The sequence below is a fragment of the Anolis sagrei genome, chromosome X, assembly GCF_037176765.1.
Source record: "Anolis sagrei isolate rAnoSag1 chromosome X, rAnoSag1.mat, whole genome shotgun sequence".
Taxonomy (NCBI): domain Eukaryota; kingdom Metazoa; phylum Chordata; class Lepidosauria; order Squamata; family Dactyloidae; genus Anolis; species Anolis sagrei.
In genome coordinates, this window is record NC_090034.1 from 105,500,525 (window position 1) to 105,513,500 (window position 12,976).

The following is a 12,976-nucleotide window of genomic DNA, read 5'->3' on the forward strand; positions in this document are numbered from 1 at the left end:
CTAAAGGCCATCCAGTCTGACACATAAATGAGAAAACTCCATGATCAATTTGCCATAGGGCTGTAATGTCAGGACCCGTCAATACCAACATATAGAATCCATCTTATCATATTTGAACTGGATTACAGAATATGGCAGTGTAGAGTCAAATAATCCAGTTCAACTAAAATTATTATTACTATTATTATTATTATTTAACCAGATAGGCAGGTATAATAATAATAATAATAATAATAATAATAATAACTCAGATAGGCAATTAGCACATAAAATATATTATTATATAAGAATTATTATATTATTAAATTATAATTACATTATATTATTTTATTATTATTATTACAAGTATGACAATAATGATTGCATTAAATTATAGTTATTATTGTTATTATTACAGTAGCCACTCTTGTTAATCAGGCAGGTAACATATAAAATATATTATTATATAATTATTATTATATAATATTATAATTGTATTATTATAACATATTACTACTACTACTACAACTACTACTACTATTACCGTAGACACTCTTAACCAGATAGGCAGGTAACACATACAACATATTATTATATAATAAGTATTTTATTGTTATATTATAATTCCATTATATTATTATTATTGTTATTATTACAATTATGACAATAATAGGAGATTCCATCTGAACATGAGGAAGAACTTCCTGACTGTGAGAGCTGTTCAACAGTGGAACTCTCTGCCCTGGAATGTGGTGAAGGCTCCTTCTTTGGAGGCTTTTAAGCAGAGGCTGGATGGCCATCTGTCAGGGGTGATTTGAATGCAATATTCCTGCTTCTTGGCAGAATGGGGTTGGACTGGATGGCCTCTTCCAACTCTTTGATTCTATGATTCTAATAATTGCATTATATTATAGTTATTATTGTTATTATTACAGTAGCCACTCTTGTTAACCAGACAGGCAGATATATTATTATATTATATTATAATGGTATCATTAACATATATTATTATTATTATTACTACTACTACTATTACAGTAGAAACTCTTAACAAGATAGGCAGGTAACACATAATAATAATAATAATAATAATAATAATAATAATAATAATGTATTGTCGAAGGCTTTCATGACCGGAATCACTGGGTTGTTGTAGGTTTTTTCGGGCTATATGGCCATGTTCTAGTGGCATTCTCTCCTGACGTTTCGCCTGCATCTATGGCAAGCATCCTCAGAGGTACTTGGCCATATAGCCCGAAAAAACCTACAACAACCCAATAATAATAATAATAATAATAATAATAATAATAAATTATTTATGGACACTGAGTTATCCAAATAGGTATCTGAGTTGATAATCTGGAATATATGGAAGTGTAGATTGAGCCTTAGGGCCCTTCCACACAGCTCTATATCCCAGACCGAGAACTGGGAAGCCCTGGCCTTTGAGTACTCTCAATGTTGGAAGACAGGAAAAGAGATTTAAAGATGGGCTCAAAGCCAACCTTAAAAACTGTGGCATAGACACTGAGAACAGGGAAGCCCTGGCCCTTGAGCACTCCAGTTGGAGGTCAGCTGTGACCAGCAGTGCTGCAGAATTTGAAGAGGCACGAATGGAGGGCGAAAGGGAGAAATGTGCCAAGAGGAAGTCATGTCAATCCAACCCTGACAATCTGGAAACCGATGTCCTCACTATGGGAGAACATGTGGGTCAAGAATAGGGCTCCACAGCCACCTACAAACGCACCGCCAAGACATCACATCTGGAAGACCATCATCCTCGAGCTACAGGGGATCGCCTAAATAAGCAAGCAAATATCCCAGGATATCAAGGCAGAAAAACCCAAGATATCTGCTTCAAACTGGGTTATCTGAGTCCACATTTACAAATGTCATTAATAATAATAATAATAATAATAATCTCACCTAGCTCCAGCAGACAAGAGTCCTTTGTCCCATCCTGGTCATTCCACAGATATATAAACCCAATTTTCCTACTTCCAACAGACCTCACTACCTCTGAGGATGCTTGCCATAGATGCAGGCGAAATGTCAGGAGAGAATGCCTCTAGACCAAGGCCATATAGCCCAAAAAAAACCTACAAGCCAATAATAATAATAATAATAATAATAATAATAATAATAATAATGTGGGATTTTCTGCCTTGATATATATCCTGGGGTAAAAAGGCTGTGTGGAAAGGCCCTCAGAAAGGACTTGAAGGCACACAGCAAACCATGGCTGGGCAGTAAACAAGGAAATTTCCATCTCAATCTGCATCTCTCCTTATCAATAGACATCCATGTTAAACTGCCTCTTTCCCCTTTTTGTTTCCAGTGAGTCATTTACTCCGAGTGAGTACATAACACGGCTAGCTACTCCATCCCCAACACGAGGCAGGGAAATGTGTGCCAGTGTTTTTCCATTTCTCTTTCCACAAAAACCGATCTCCAAACAGTGGGAGGAGATCATGCTCAGCTTCGTAGTAAAAAGAGAAACAGGCCCCTTCTTGATTCCTCCTAAATGCTCCGTGACCAAAAGGATTTCTAGAGCAGAGCAAAGAGGGAGATGGTATTGATTTCAACTGCAGCAATTCAGTACCGTTCTCCCACTTTAACTGTCATGGCTCCATCCTACACCTGGGAATTGGAGGTTGGTGATGTACTTAAGACTATTGGGGAGCTCTAGTCCACTCACCTGAATGATAGAATTTTAGAGAATTCTTTGTTACACTGCAGTTGGATTATGGCAGCGGTTCTCAACCTGGAGGTCGCGACCCCTCGGGGGGTCGTTCGGCCATTTTCTGAGGGTCACAAAGCCGCCTTGGCTGGCCACGCCCCCTCAAAAATGGCAGCCGACCCCCCTGAACCAATGGCACTCCTGGTAGGCTCTTCCTCCTGATCTTCCCAGGGCGCCTAGGTCCTGCGCGCAGCCATCCGCCCGTCCCTTGCCTCCTTCTGCATTAGAAAGGTTGAGAACCACTGAACTTTTCCCAAACTCCCCAACATTCACATTTGAGCATATTGGGGATTTGTGCCAAGTTTGATCCAGATCCTCCATCATTTGAGTCCACAGTGCTCTCTGATGTAGATGAACTACAACTCTAAAAATCAAGGTCAGTGCACACCAAACCCTTTCAGTATTTTGTGTTGGTCTTGGGAGTTCCATGTGGCAAGTTTGATTCAATTCAATTCCATTGTTGATGAAGTTCGGAATGCCCTTTGATTGTAGGTGAACTATAAATCCCAGCAAATACAACTCCCAAATGACAAAATCAATCCCCTCTTAACCCCACTAGTATTCAAATTTGGGCATATCAGGTATTTGTGCCAAATTTGGTCCAATGAATGAAAATACATCCTGCATATCAGATGTTTACGTTGCAATTCATAACAGTAGCAAAATTAGTGTTATGAAGTAGCAATGAAAATAATTTTATGATTGGGGGTCACCACAACATGATGAACTGCATTAAGGGGTCACGGCATTAGGAAGGTTGAGAACCAACTGGATTACGGCAATGCATCCTCCATGAAGAGTGTTCGGAAATGTCTAAGATTTGCAAATCCAAATGGGCAAAGGGACCAACCCTAAACAAAACCACCTGGTTCCTTGTTGCTGTGTGCCTTCCACTACTTTTGGACTTAACAGCAATCCTAAAGGGAACCTATTGTAGTAGCATGATAGGAGAGATAACATCCTTCTGGAGAAAGAAAAGTACGGCTTTATTTCCAGCTGGGACCCTGGAGTGGAGCTGTGTCCAAAAGCAACCAGAGTGCCTGATAAAGGCGTTGACTGTGTCTTTTATACCCTCCAAATCAAGGCAAACAAAGAAACATGCTTCTACATACATTGACATCATTCTCTGCATCACTTTAGCATCATAGAAATATCAAATTCTATCTTCCAACATACAAAAGGCATGTCTCTGTATTTCGTTCTAAAGAACAGCATACAGCTTACAGCTTATTATTATTATTATTATTATTATTATTATTATTAAACTTTATTTGTACCCCGCTAGCATCTCCTAAAGGATTCGATGCGGCTTACATAGGCCGAGGCCTCAACAACACAACATAACAATACAATCAAGCAAATCAACAATTTAAAACAAATTAAAGCAAAGTAAACAACAAGCACAGTACATTAAAACACAATAAAACTGGCCCGGGCCAAAAAGGTGGGTACAAGGATTAAAAGTGCTGATTTGACAGAAGGTGTATAAAGGGTTACTAGGGCAAGTGCGATGTGCGGTGTGCAGCAATCATTGGTTCTGGTAAAGTGCTTGTGGGACTCGATAGTGGAGATTTCTTAAGCTGGGAAGGCGCATCGGAAAAGCCAGGTTTTTAAGTTCTTTCTGAAGATAGCCAATGAAGGGTCTTTGGGGAGGGTGTTCCAGAGTTGGGGGGCCACTACGGAAAAGGCCCTGTCCCGCGTCCCCACCAAGCGCGCTTGTGAAGCCGGTGGGATCACGAGCAGGGCCTCTCCAGATGACCGAAGCCGTTCAGGGCTTTGTAGGTAAGCACCTGCACCTTAAATTGGGCTCGGAATATAAACGGCAGCCAGTGGAGTTCCTTAAACAGGAGGGTTGACCTCTCTCTGTAAGGGGCCCCCATTAGCATCCTGGCTGTTGATCGTTGGACCAGTTGGAGCTTCCGAGCTTACAGTAATCAATCAAGGGGCCTACTTTGACCTATCAGGAGGGAGAGAGATAGGCTCCTTACTTAGAAGTTAGACGCTATATTGTACCAGTCTCTGTATAGATAACCTGTCCCCCTTCCTGGAATGTTCACCTCCCTCTTGCTGTGCCTGGACAGCAGCTTGGCTTGTCCTGTCAGCTTGGGTTTCTGATACAGAGAGAACTTGATTTTTTTCCCTTACATTTCAATGCTTGTAATGTACATGCAATATATGCATAAATAAATATCTATTTTTCCAATATCTCCCCATCACTATCACAGGATGTTTGTGTCCAAATGCACTCCAAGGAAGTTGCCCTTGGCTTCCCCTGAGGCTGAGAGAGTGTGACTCAAGGTCATGGTGAACTTCCATGGCTGAGCTGGGATTTGAACCAGCATCCTAGTCCAACATGCTGTATATATATATATAGTCTTTGTATAGGATGCAAGGGGCTATAAGAGAGCCTGTCCAAAAAGGAAACATGCAAACAATAACCCAGAATTATACCCAAATAAATCAACACAAATTTGGTCCCTCGTTTAAGACTGAAAGCCTTCCCAGTCCTTGGTTGTGGTGCAATACTTACCACTTGTAGAATATTTGGTACCTATAATAGAGTGCAGTGTAGGCAGGAGTCTACCATGTACCTGCAGGAGTCTGCCATGTACCATGCAGCTGTGGACAAGTCTACATAGGGACCACCAAACGCAGCAGCATTGCCCAAACACAAATCAAGGAACATGAAAGGCACTGCAGACTACTTCAACCAGAGAAGTCAGCCATAGCAGAGCACCTCGTGAACCAACCTGGACACAGCATAGTAGAATCATAGAATCATAGAGTTGGAAGAGACCTCATGGGCCATCCAGTCCAACCCCATTCTGCCAAGAAGCAGGAATATTGCATTCAAAGCACCCCTGACAGATGGCTATCCAGGCTCTGTTTAAAAGCTGCCAAGGAAGGAGCCTCCACCACACTCCGGGGCAGAGAGTTCCACTGCTGAACTGCTCTCACCGTCAGGAAGCTCTTCCTCATGTTCAGATGGAATCTACTCTCTTGTAGTTTGAAGCCATTGTTCCGCATCCTAGTCTCCAGGGAAGCAGAAAACAAGCTTGCTTCCTCCTCCCTGTGGCTTCCTCTGACATATTTATCCATGGCTATCATATCTCCTCTCATCCTTCTCTTCTTCAGGCTAAACATGCCCAGCTCCTTAAGCTGCTCCTCATAGGGCTTGGTCTCCAGACCCTTGATCATTTTAGTCACCCTCCTCTGGACACATTCCAGCTTGTCAATCTCTCTCTTCAATTGTGGTGCCCAGAATTGGACACAATATTCCAGGTGTGGTCTAGCCAAAGCGGAATAGAGCATGGGGAGCATTACTTCCTTAGATCTAGACACTAGGCTCCTATTGATGCAGGCCAAAATCCCATTGGCTTTTTTTGCTGCCACATCACTAAAGACTTTGGGGAAGAGAGGAAAGTGACCTACAGATCAAAGAGTAGGTAGGCAAAAGAAAGTCAACTAACGTTGGTAAAAGGAGTCCCTAATACTGGATCTCATATCTGTATGGAAGGCCTCTAGAGACAGAGAAAAGCCTCTCGATGCTCCCTTCTAAAAAGGTAATAAAGCACTACAGACTTTTGGGAAGAAGGGGTAAAGTGACCTCTCAATGCAGGCAGGAAGCAAAATACCTTCAATTATATCATTCTAAAAACCAGAGATGAAAAATAAAGACAGCAGGATTCCCTTTGTCTCGAACTGCTCTATTCAGTGTGACTTCACTTATCGTGGGTGTTCCGTTCCAGGACCACCCACGAAAAGTGAAAATCCGCAAAGTAAGGACACTATATTAATTTTCATATTTATACATTATTTTAGTATACCTCAGAAGGGGAGGCTGGTGTGTGGGCTGGAACTCCCTCCGCCGGCTCCGCTTGCCCTCCCATGACTTGGAGCACTTGTGCGGCCACTCCTCCCGGCCCATCCCAAGGATGCCTGCCTGGGCCGGGAAGAGTGGCCTCACAAGTGCTCCAAGTGGCGGGAGGGCAAGTGGAGCCGGTGGAGGGAGTTCCAGCACGCACACCAGCCTCCCTTTCTGAAGCCCACTATATTGTACATAAAGATCACCTGGGAAGGAATCCCACTGGAGCATTGCAGCACACCCAAATACCTGGGAGTCACTCTGGACCGTGCTCTGACCTACAAGAAGCACTGCCTGAACATCAAGCAAAAAGTGGGTGCTATAAACAATATCATACGAAAGCTGACTGGCACAACCTGGGGATCACAACCAGACACAGTGAAGACATCTGCCCTTGCGCTGTGCTACTCTGCTGCTGAGTACGCATGCCCAGTGTGGAACACATCTCACTACACTAAAACAGTGGATGTGGCTCTTAATGAGACATGCCACATTATCACGGGGTGTCTGCGCCCTACACCACTGGAGAAATTACACTGCTTAGCCGGTATTGCACCACCTGATATCCGCCGGGAAGTAGCAGCCAATAGTGAAAGGACCAAGGCAGAGACATCTCCAGCTCATCCCCTGTTTGGGTATCAGCCAGCACGTCAATGACTTAAATCTAGACATAGCTTTCTAAGATCTACAGAGACACTCGCTGGAACACCTCAGCAAGCGAGAGTCCAAAAGTGGCAGGCTCAAACCCAGCACCTCAACCAATGGCTGATACCAAATGAGAGACTCCCTCCTGGGCACACAGAAGACGGGGCGACTTGGAAGGCGCTGAACAGACTGCGCTCTGGCACCACGAGATGCAGAGCCAACCTTCAGAAATGGGGCTACAAAGTGGAATCCTCGACCTGCGAGTGTGGAGAAGAACAAACCACTGACCACCTGCTGCAATGCAACCTGAGCCCTGCCACATGCACAATTGAGGACCTTCTTGCAGCAACACCGGAAGCACTCCAAGTGGCCAGATACTGGTCAAAGGACATTTAACCAGCTACCAAACTCACAAGTTGTGTATTTCTCTGTTTGTTTGCTTTGTTCTGTTAGACTGGTTGTTCTGACATGACAAATAAATAAATAAATAAATGTACATAAATATTTTATATTAAGATTTGCAGAAACCCGTAAAACAGTGAGTCTGCGTAAAGCAAACCGCAAAGTAGCGAGGGACCACTGTATACAAGTGTTGCTACTTCTTCCAACCAAGTTGACCATGGAACCACACTGGAAGACCCACTGGACGTATCCCAAACCTTTCCATTCCAAATCCCAAAAGCAACTCACCTATAGACTAAGATGTCATCGGAGGAACTGTTGTATTGGATCTGGTACATCCGGATGCCGGGAACGTGCCATGGAGGGTACCACCGGATGAGCACCGAGGAAGAGGTGACTTCGGAAGCCACCACTCCTTTGTCCGGAGAGGCCCCCGTTTCATTGGCACCGATGGGGAGAGCGGCTTTGGCCGAGGTGAGGATGTCGGAGGGCCCCGCGGCCTCGGGCAGCTTGGACCCTGTGCCGTTGGAGAGTTGAGGCAACGGGTTGACCACCAACTCAACAGTGGTGGTGGCTTCTCCAGCAGCGTTGGAAGCAATACAGGTGAAGTTCCCATTGTCCTGGACAGTGGCAATGAGAATCTCCAGCGTGCCATTGTCATAGGAGATGGTCCGGGAGGTGTTGGCGATGACCTTGCCCTCCCTGGAGACCCAATGGATGGAAGGCTCTGGATCGCCCACCCCACGACAACGAAGGACGGCCCCTTCTCCTTCCGTCACCACCAAAGGCCCCGTGTGACGGGTGATGAATGGGGTCTCACATATAAACTCCTCCTCAGGTATGGTCCAAAAGTATTTCCCAAGAAGGTCTGGAGGAGAAGCGCAGGTCTCCAAGTCGTCCTCTCGGGTGAGCCTCCGCAACCACAACAACTCGCAATTGCAATGCAATGGGTTCCCCCCAAAGCTGAGGACCAAGGAGGAGAGCGGGGAACCTTTTGACTTGGCATAGACAGGGATTCGGAGGAAAAGAGGATCCGGCGGGATCTTCTTGAGCTTGTTGGAGGTCATGTCCAAGCGGGCCAGCTTGAGGAGGTTGGTAAAGACCCCTTCGGGGACGTAATCGATCAAGTTGTGGTCGAGGTTGAGGGAGTTGACGTTGTTGAGGCGGCGGATGGTGTCCCAAGGCACCTGCACCAGGTTGTTGTAGGAGAGGTCCAGATCCTCCAAGGTGGCCGCAAAGTCATCAAAGGCTCCAGGGGAGATGTCCTGCAGCTGGTTGTTGCTGAGGATGAGGTGGCGCAGGTTGGGCAAGCCTTTGAGCTGGTCAGGGCCAATCAGGAGGAGGCGGTTGTTGTCCAAGTGGAGGGCCCGTAAGCCCCGCAGGTCGGCGAAGGCGTAGGGCAGGATCTGGCTGATGGTGTTGCGGGACAGAGTGAGGTGGACCAAGCTGGTCATGTTGGAGAAGTCCTTGCGGCGGATGACGGTGATGAAGTTGTCCGTCAGGCGCAGCTCCACCGTGCGCCGGTCGATGACGGTGGGCACGAAGAGGAGGCCCGTCTTGGTGCAAAGGATGGCCAGGGATGGAGAGAGGTTCTGGCACATGCAGCGCTTGGGACAAACCTGGGATCGGGCCAGCAAACTGCTGAGGAGCACCAAGAGGCACAGCAGCAGCAGGCGCTCCATGGTGCCGTCAGAAGGGAGCCCTACAAGAAGGAAAGAGAGGAAAGAGAACAGCAAGTCATCAGGAGAATCATAGAATCAAACAATCACAGAATCACAGAGTTGGAAGGGACCCCACGGACCACCCAGTCCAACCCCAAGAGCCATCCAGAAAAACACCATCACCACATTTAGCCATTCTCTGACCTATAAGAAGCACTGCCTGAATATCAAGCAAAAAGTGGCGCTAGAAACAATATCATATGAAAGCTGACTGGCACAACCTGGGGATCACAACCAGACACAGTGAAGACATCTGCCCTTGCGCTTTGCTACTCTGCTGCTGGGTACACATGCCCAGTGTGGAACACATCTCACCACGCTAAAACAGTGGATGTGGCTCTTAATGAGACATGCCACATTACAACAGGATGTCTACACCCAATACCACTGGAGAAATTACACAGTTTAGTTGGTATTGTACCACCTGACATCCACCAGGAAGTAGCAGCCAATAGTGAAAGGACCAAAGCAAAAAGTGGGCGCTCAAACAATGTCATACGAAAGCTGATTGGCACAACCTGGGGATCACAACCAGACACAGTGAAGACATCTGCCCTTGCGCTATGCTACTCTGCTGCTGAGTACGCATGCCCAGTGTGGAACACATCTCATCACGCTAAAACAGTGGATGTGGCTCTTACTGAGACATGCCACATTACAACAGGATGTCTACCCCCAATACCACTGGAGAAATTACACTGTTGAGTTGGTATTGTACCACCTGATATCCGCCAGGAAGTAGCAACCAATAGTGAAAGGACCAAGGCAGTGACATCTCCGGCCTATCCCCTGTTTGGGCATCAGCCAGCACGCCAAAGACTTAAATCAAGAAATTACTTCCTAAGATCCACAGAGACACTCGCTGGAACACCTCAGCAAGCAAGAGTCCAAATATGGCAGGGTCAAACCCAGAACCTCAATCAATGGCTGACGCCAAATGGGAGACTCCCCCCTGGGCACACAGAAAACTGGGGGACTTGGAAGGTACTGAACAGACTGCACTCTGGCACCACGAGATGCAGAGCCAACCTTAAGAAATGGGGCCACAAAGTGGAGTCCACGACATGTGAGTGTGGAGAAGAGCCTGCTGCAATGCAGCCTGAGCCCAGCCACATGCACAATGGAGGACCTCCTTTCGGCAACACCAGAGGCACTCCAAGTGGCCAGATACTGGTCAAAGGACTTAAACACAATCAGCGCTGACAAAATGACCATCTGCCAGCTGCAAAAGGCCACCCTACTGGGATCTGCACGCATTATTCGCCGATAAATCACAGAGCCCTAAACACTTTATGTGTGATCCAATACAACAGCCAGCAGAGTGATCTTGTTTGCAGTGGGCTCATCTTGTTGTGTCGCTTCTGAGAGACTCCCCCCTGGGCACACAGAAAACTGGGCAACTTGGAAGACTGCGCTCTGGCACCAGAAGATGCAGAGCCAACCTTCAGAAATGAGGCTACAAAGTGGAATCCATGACATGTGAGTGTGGAGAAGAGCAAACCACTGACCATCTGCTGCAATGCAACCTGAGCCCTGCCACATGCACAAGGGAGGACCTTCTTGCAGCAACACCAGAGGCACTCCAAGTGGCCAGATACTGGTCAAAGGACATTTAATCAACTACCAAGCTTGCAAACTTTGTGTCTTGTTTGTTTGTTTGTTTGTTTTAATGCAATACAGCTGTTCGGTTTGCTCCTGACACGATAAATCAATAAATAATCGCATTTAACTCCGTAAAGGCATTCCCATATATTCTGATGCCCAGCCAGTGCAAATTATGCTACGGGGTATCATTTGGACAAGTGTCCCATTTTTGCAGGACGGTCCTTATTAATAATCCTATGTCAAAACATTTAGAATCACAAAATAACAGAGTTGGAATGGACCCCTAAAGGCCATCTAGTCCAACCCCATTCCACCAAGCAGGAATATTTTCTCTTATTTTCAACTGCTGAGTTAATGAAACTCCTTATTAATAATCCTATGTCAACATATTTAGAATCACAAAATAACAGAGTTGAAATGGACCCCTAAAGGCCATCTAGTCCAACCCCATTCCACCAAGCAGGAAAATTTTGTCTTATTTTCAACTGCTGAGTTAATGAAACGCAAATCCCTTTTGCTTTTTGAAGTCACTTGGCGGGAACTGAAATAAGCTGAGGACAAATTAAGGATAGTGGGAGGAAACAGGGACATTTTGATATCGTCTGAACAAATGGGATGGTAGAGAATGAACCAGAATGTTTTCTCCCAAATTGAGAGACTTGGAGGGGATGCCAGTTTAGTTCTGAAACAGAGAATTGGAAAGGAGAGATGGTACATTACACTATGTCTCTGGAGTCCACGGTTCAAATCCTTTCTCTGGAGACCATGGTTTGAACCTCCATTGAGCAAGTCACACTCTCTCAACCTTGCAAGAAGGCCATGGCAAAGCTCTTCTGAATAATTCTCATTATTGTGTGTCTTCTAGTCATTACCAAACTATGGCAACCCCAAAGTGACTCTCTTACATGGTTTTCCTGGCAAGATTTGTTCAGAAGAGCTTTGCCATTGCCTTCCTGCAAGGTTGAGAGAGTGTGACTTCCCCAATGGGGGTTCGAACCATGGGGGTCTTCAGGGTAAGGATTTGAACAATGGTCTCCAGAGACATAGTCCAATGGACCATCCCTCCTTTCCAGTTCTCTGTTTCTGAATGGACACTCCTCAGATATATAGTAAAAGGTAAAGGTTTTCCCTTGACATTAAGTCCAGTCGTGTCCGACTCTGGGTGTTGGTGCTTATCTCCATCTCTAAGATGAAGAGCCGGCGTTGTCCGTAGACACCTCCAAGGTCATGTGGCCAGCATCACTGCATGGAGCACCCCAGAGATAGATAGATTAGATATAGATAGATAGATAGATAGATAGATAGATAGATAGATAGGTAGGTAGATAGAGAGACAGACGCAACACACCACTTGCTTCACCCCAACAGAACCTCTGAAGATGCCATTAGCCACAAATGGAGGCAAAACGTCAGGAGAGAATCCTGCTGGAACATGGCCACTGAGCCAGAAAACATCACAGCAACCCATGAAAGCCTTCAACAGCAGCCTCAAAGCCTCATGTTCAGAAGAGCTTTGCCATTGCATTCTTGGAAGGCTGAGAGATTGTGACTTGCCCAATGAGGGTTTGAACCATGGTCTCCAGAGTGAGGATTTGAACCCTGGCCTTCAGAGACATAGTACAATGGACCATCCCTCCTTTCCAGTTCTCTGTTTCTGATGGACACTCCATATACATATATGCCATCCCCTGCCACACGTTGCTGTGTATATGTGTTTTGTGTGTGTATGTATGTGTATATATTTGTGTATATGTGTGTTTGCGTCTATAAAGCTATTGTCCTCCCAACCCTGCTCTATGCCTGTGAGACATGGACTGTCTACAGACATCACATGCAACTCCTGGAACGATTCCATCAGCGCTGCCTTCGGAAAATCCTGCAAATCTCCTGAGAAGACAAGCGGACAAATGTCAGTGTGCTCGAAGAAGCAAAGACCACCAGCATTGAAGCAATGGTCCTCCAACATCAACTCCGCTGGGCCGGCCACGTTGTCCGGATGCCTGACCACCGTCTCCCAAA

The 12,976-nt window shown here is 45.7% G+C and overlaps 1 protein-coding gene across 1 annotated transcript in view; it reads right to left on the reverse strand.

Moving 5' to 3' along the window:
- The window catches only part of LOC132780893 (leucine-rich repeat and fibronectin type III domain-containing protein 1-like protein), a 91,234-nt gene that overhangs the window by 43,200 nt on the left and 35,058 nt on the right, over positions 1 to 12,976 (reverse strand). Inside the window, exon 2 of the mRNA XM_067461083.1 lies at positions 7,920 to 9,333. Within this exon, the coding sequence (XP_067317184.1) occupies positions 7,920 to 9,313 (1,394 nt within the window). The 5' untranslated portion in view covers positions 9,314 to 9,333. The remainder of the gene's footprint in view (positions 1 to 7,919; positions 9,334 to 12,976) is intronic.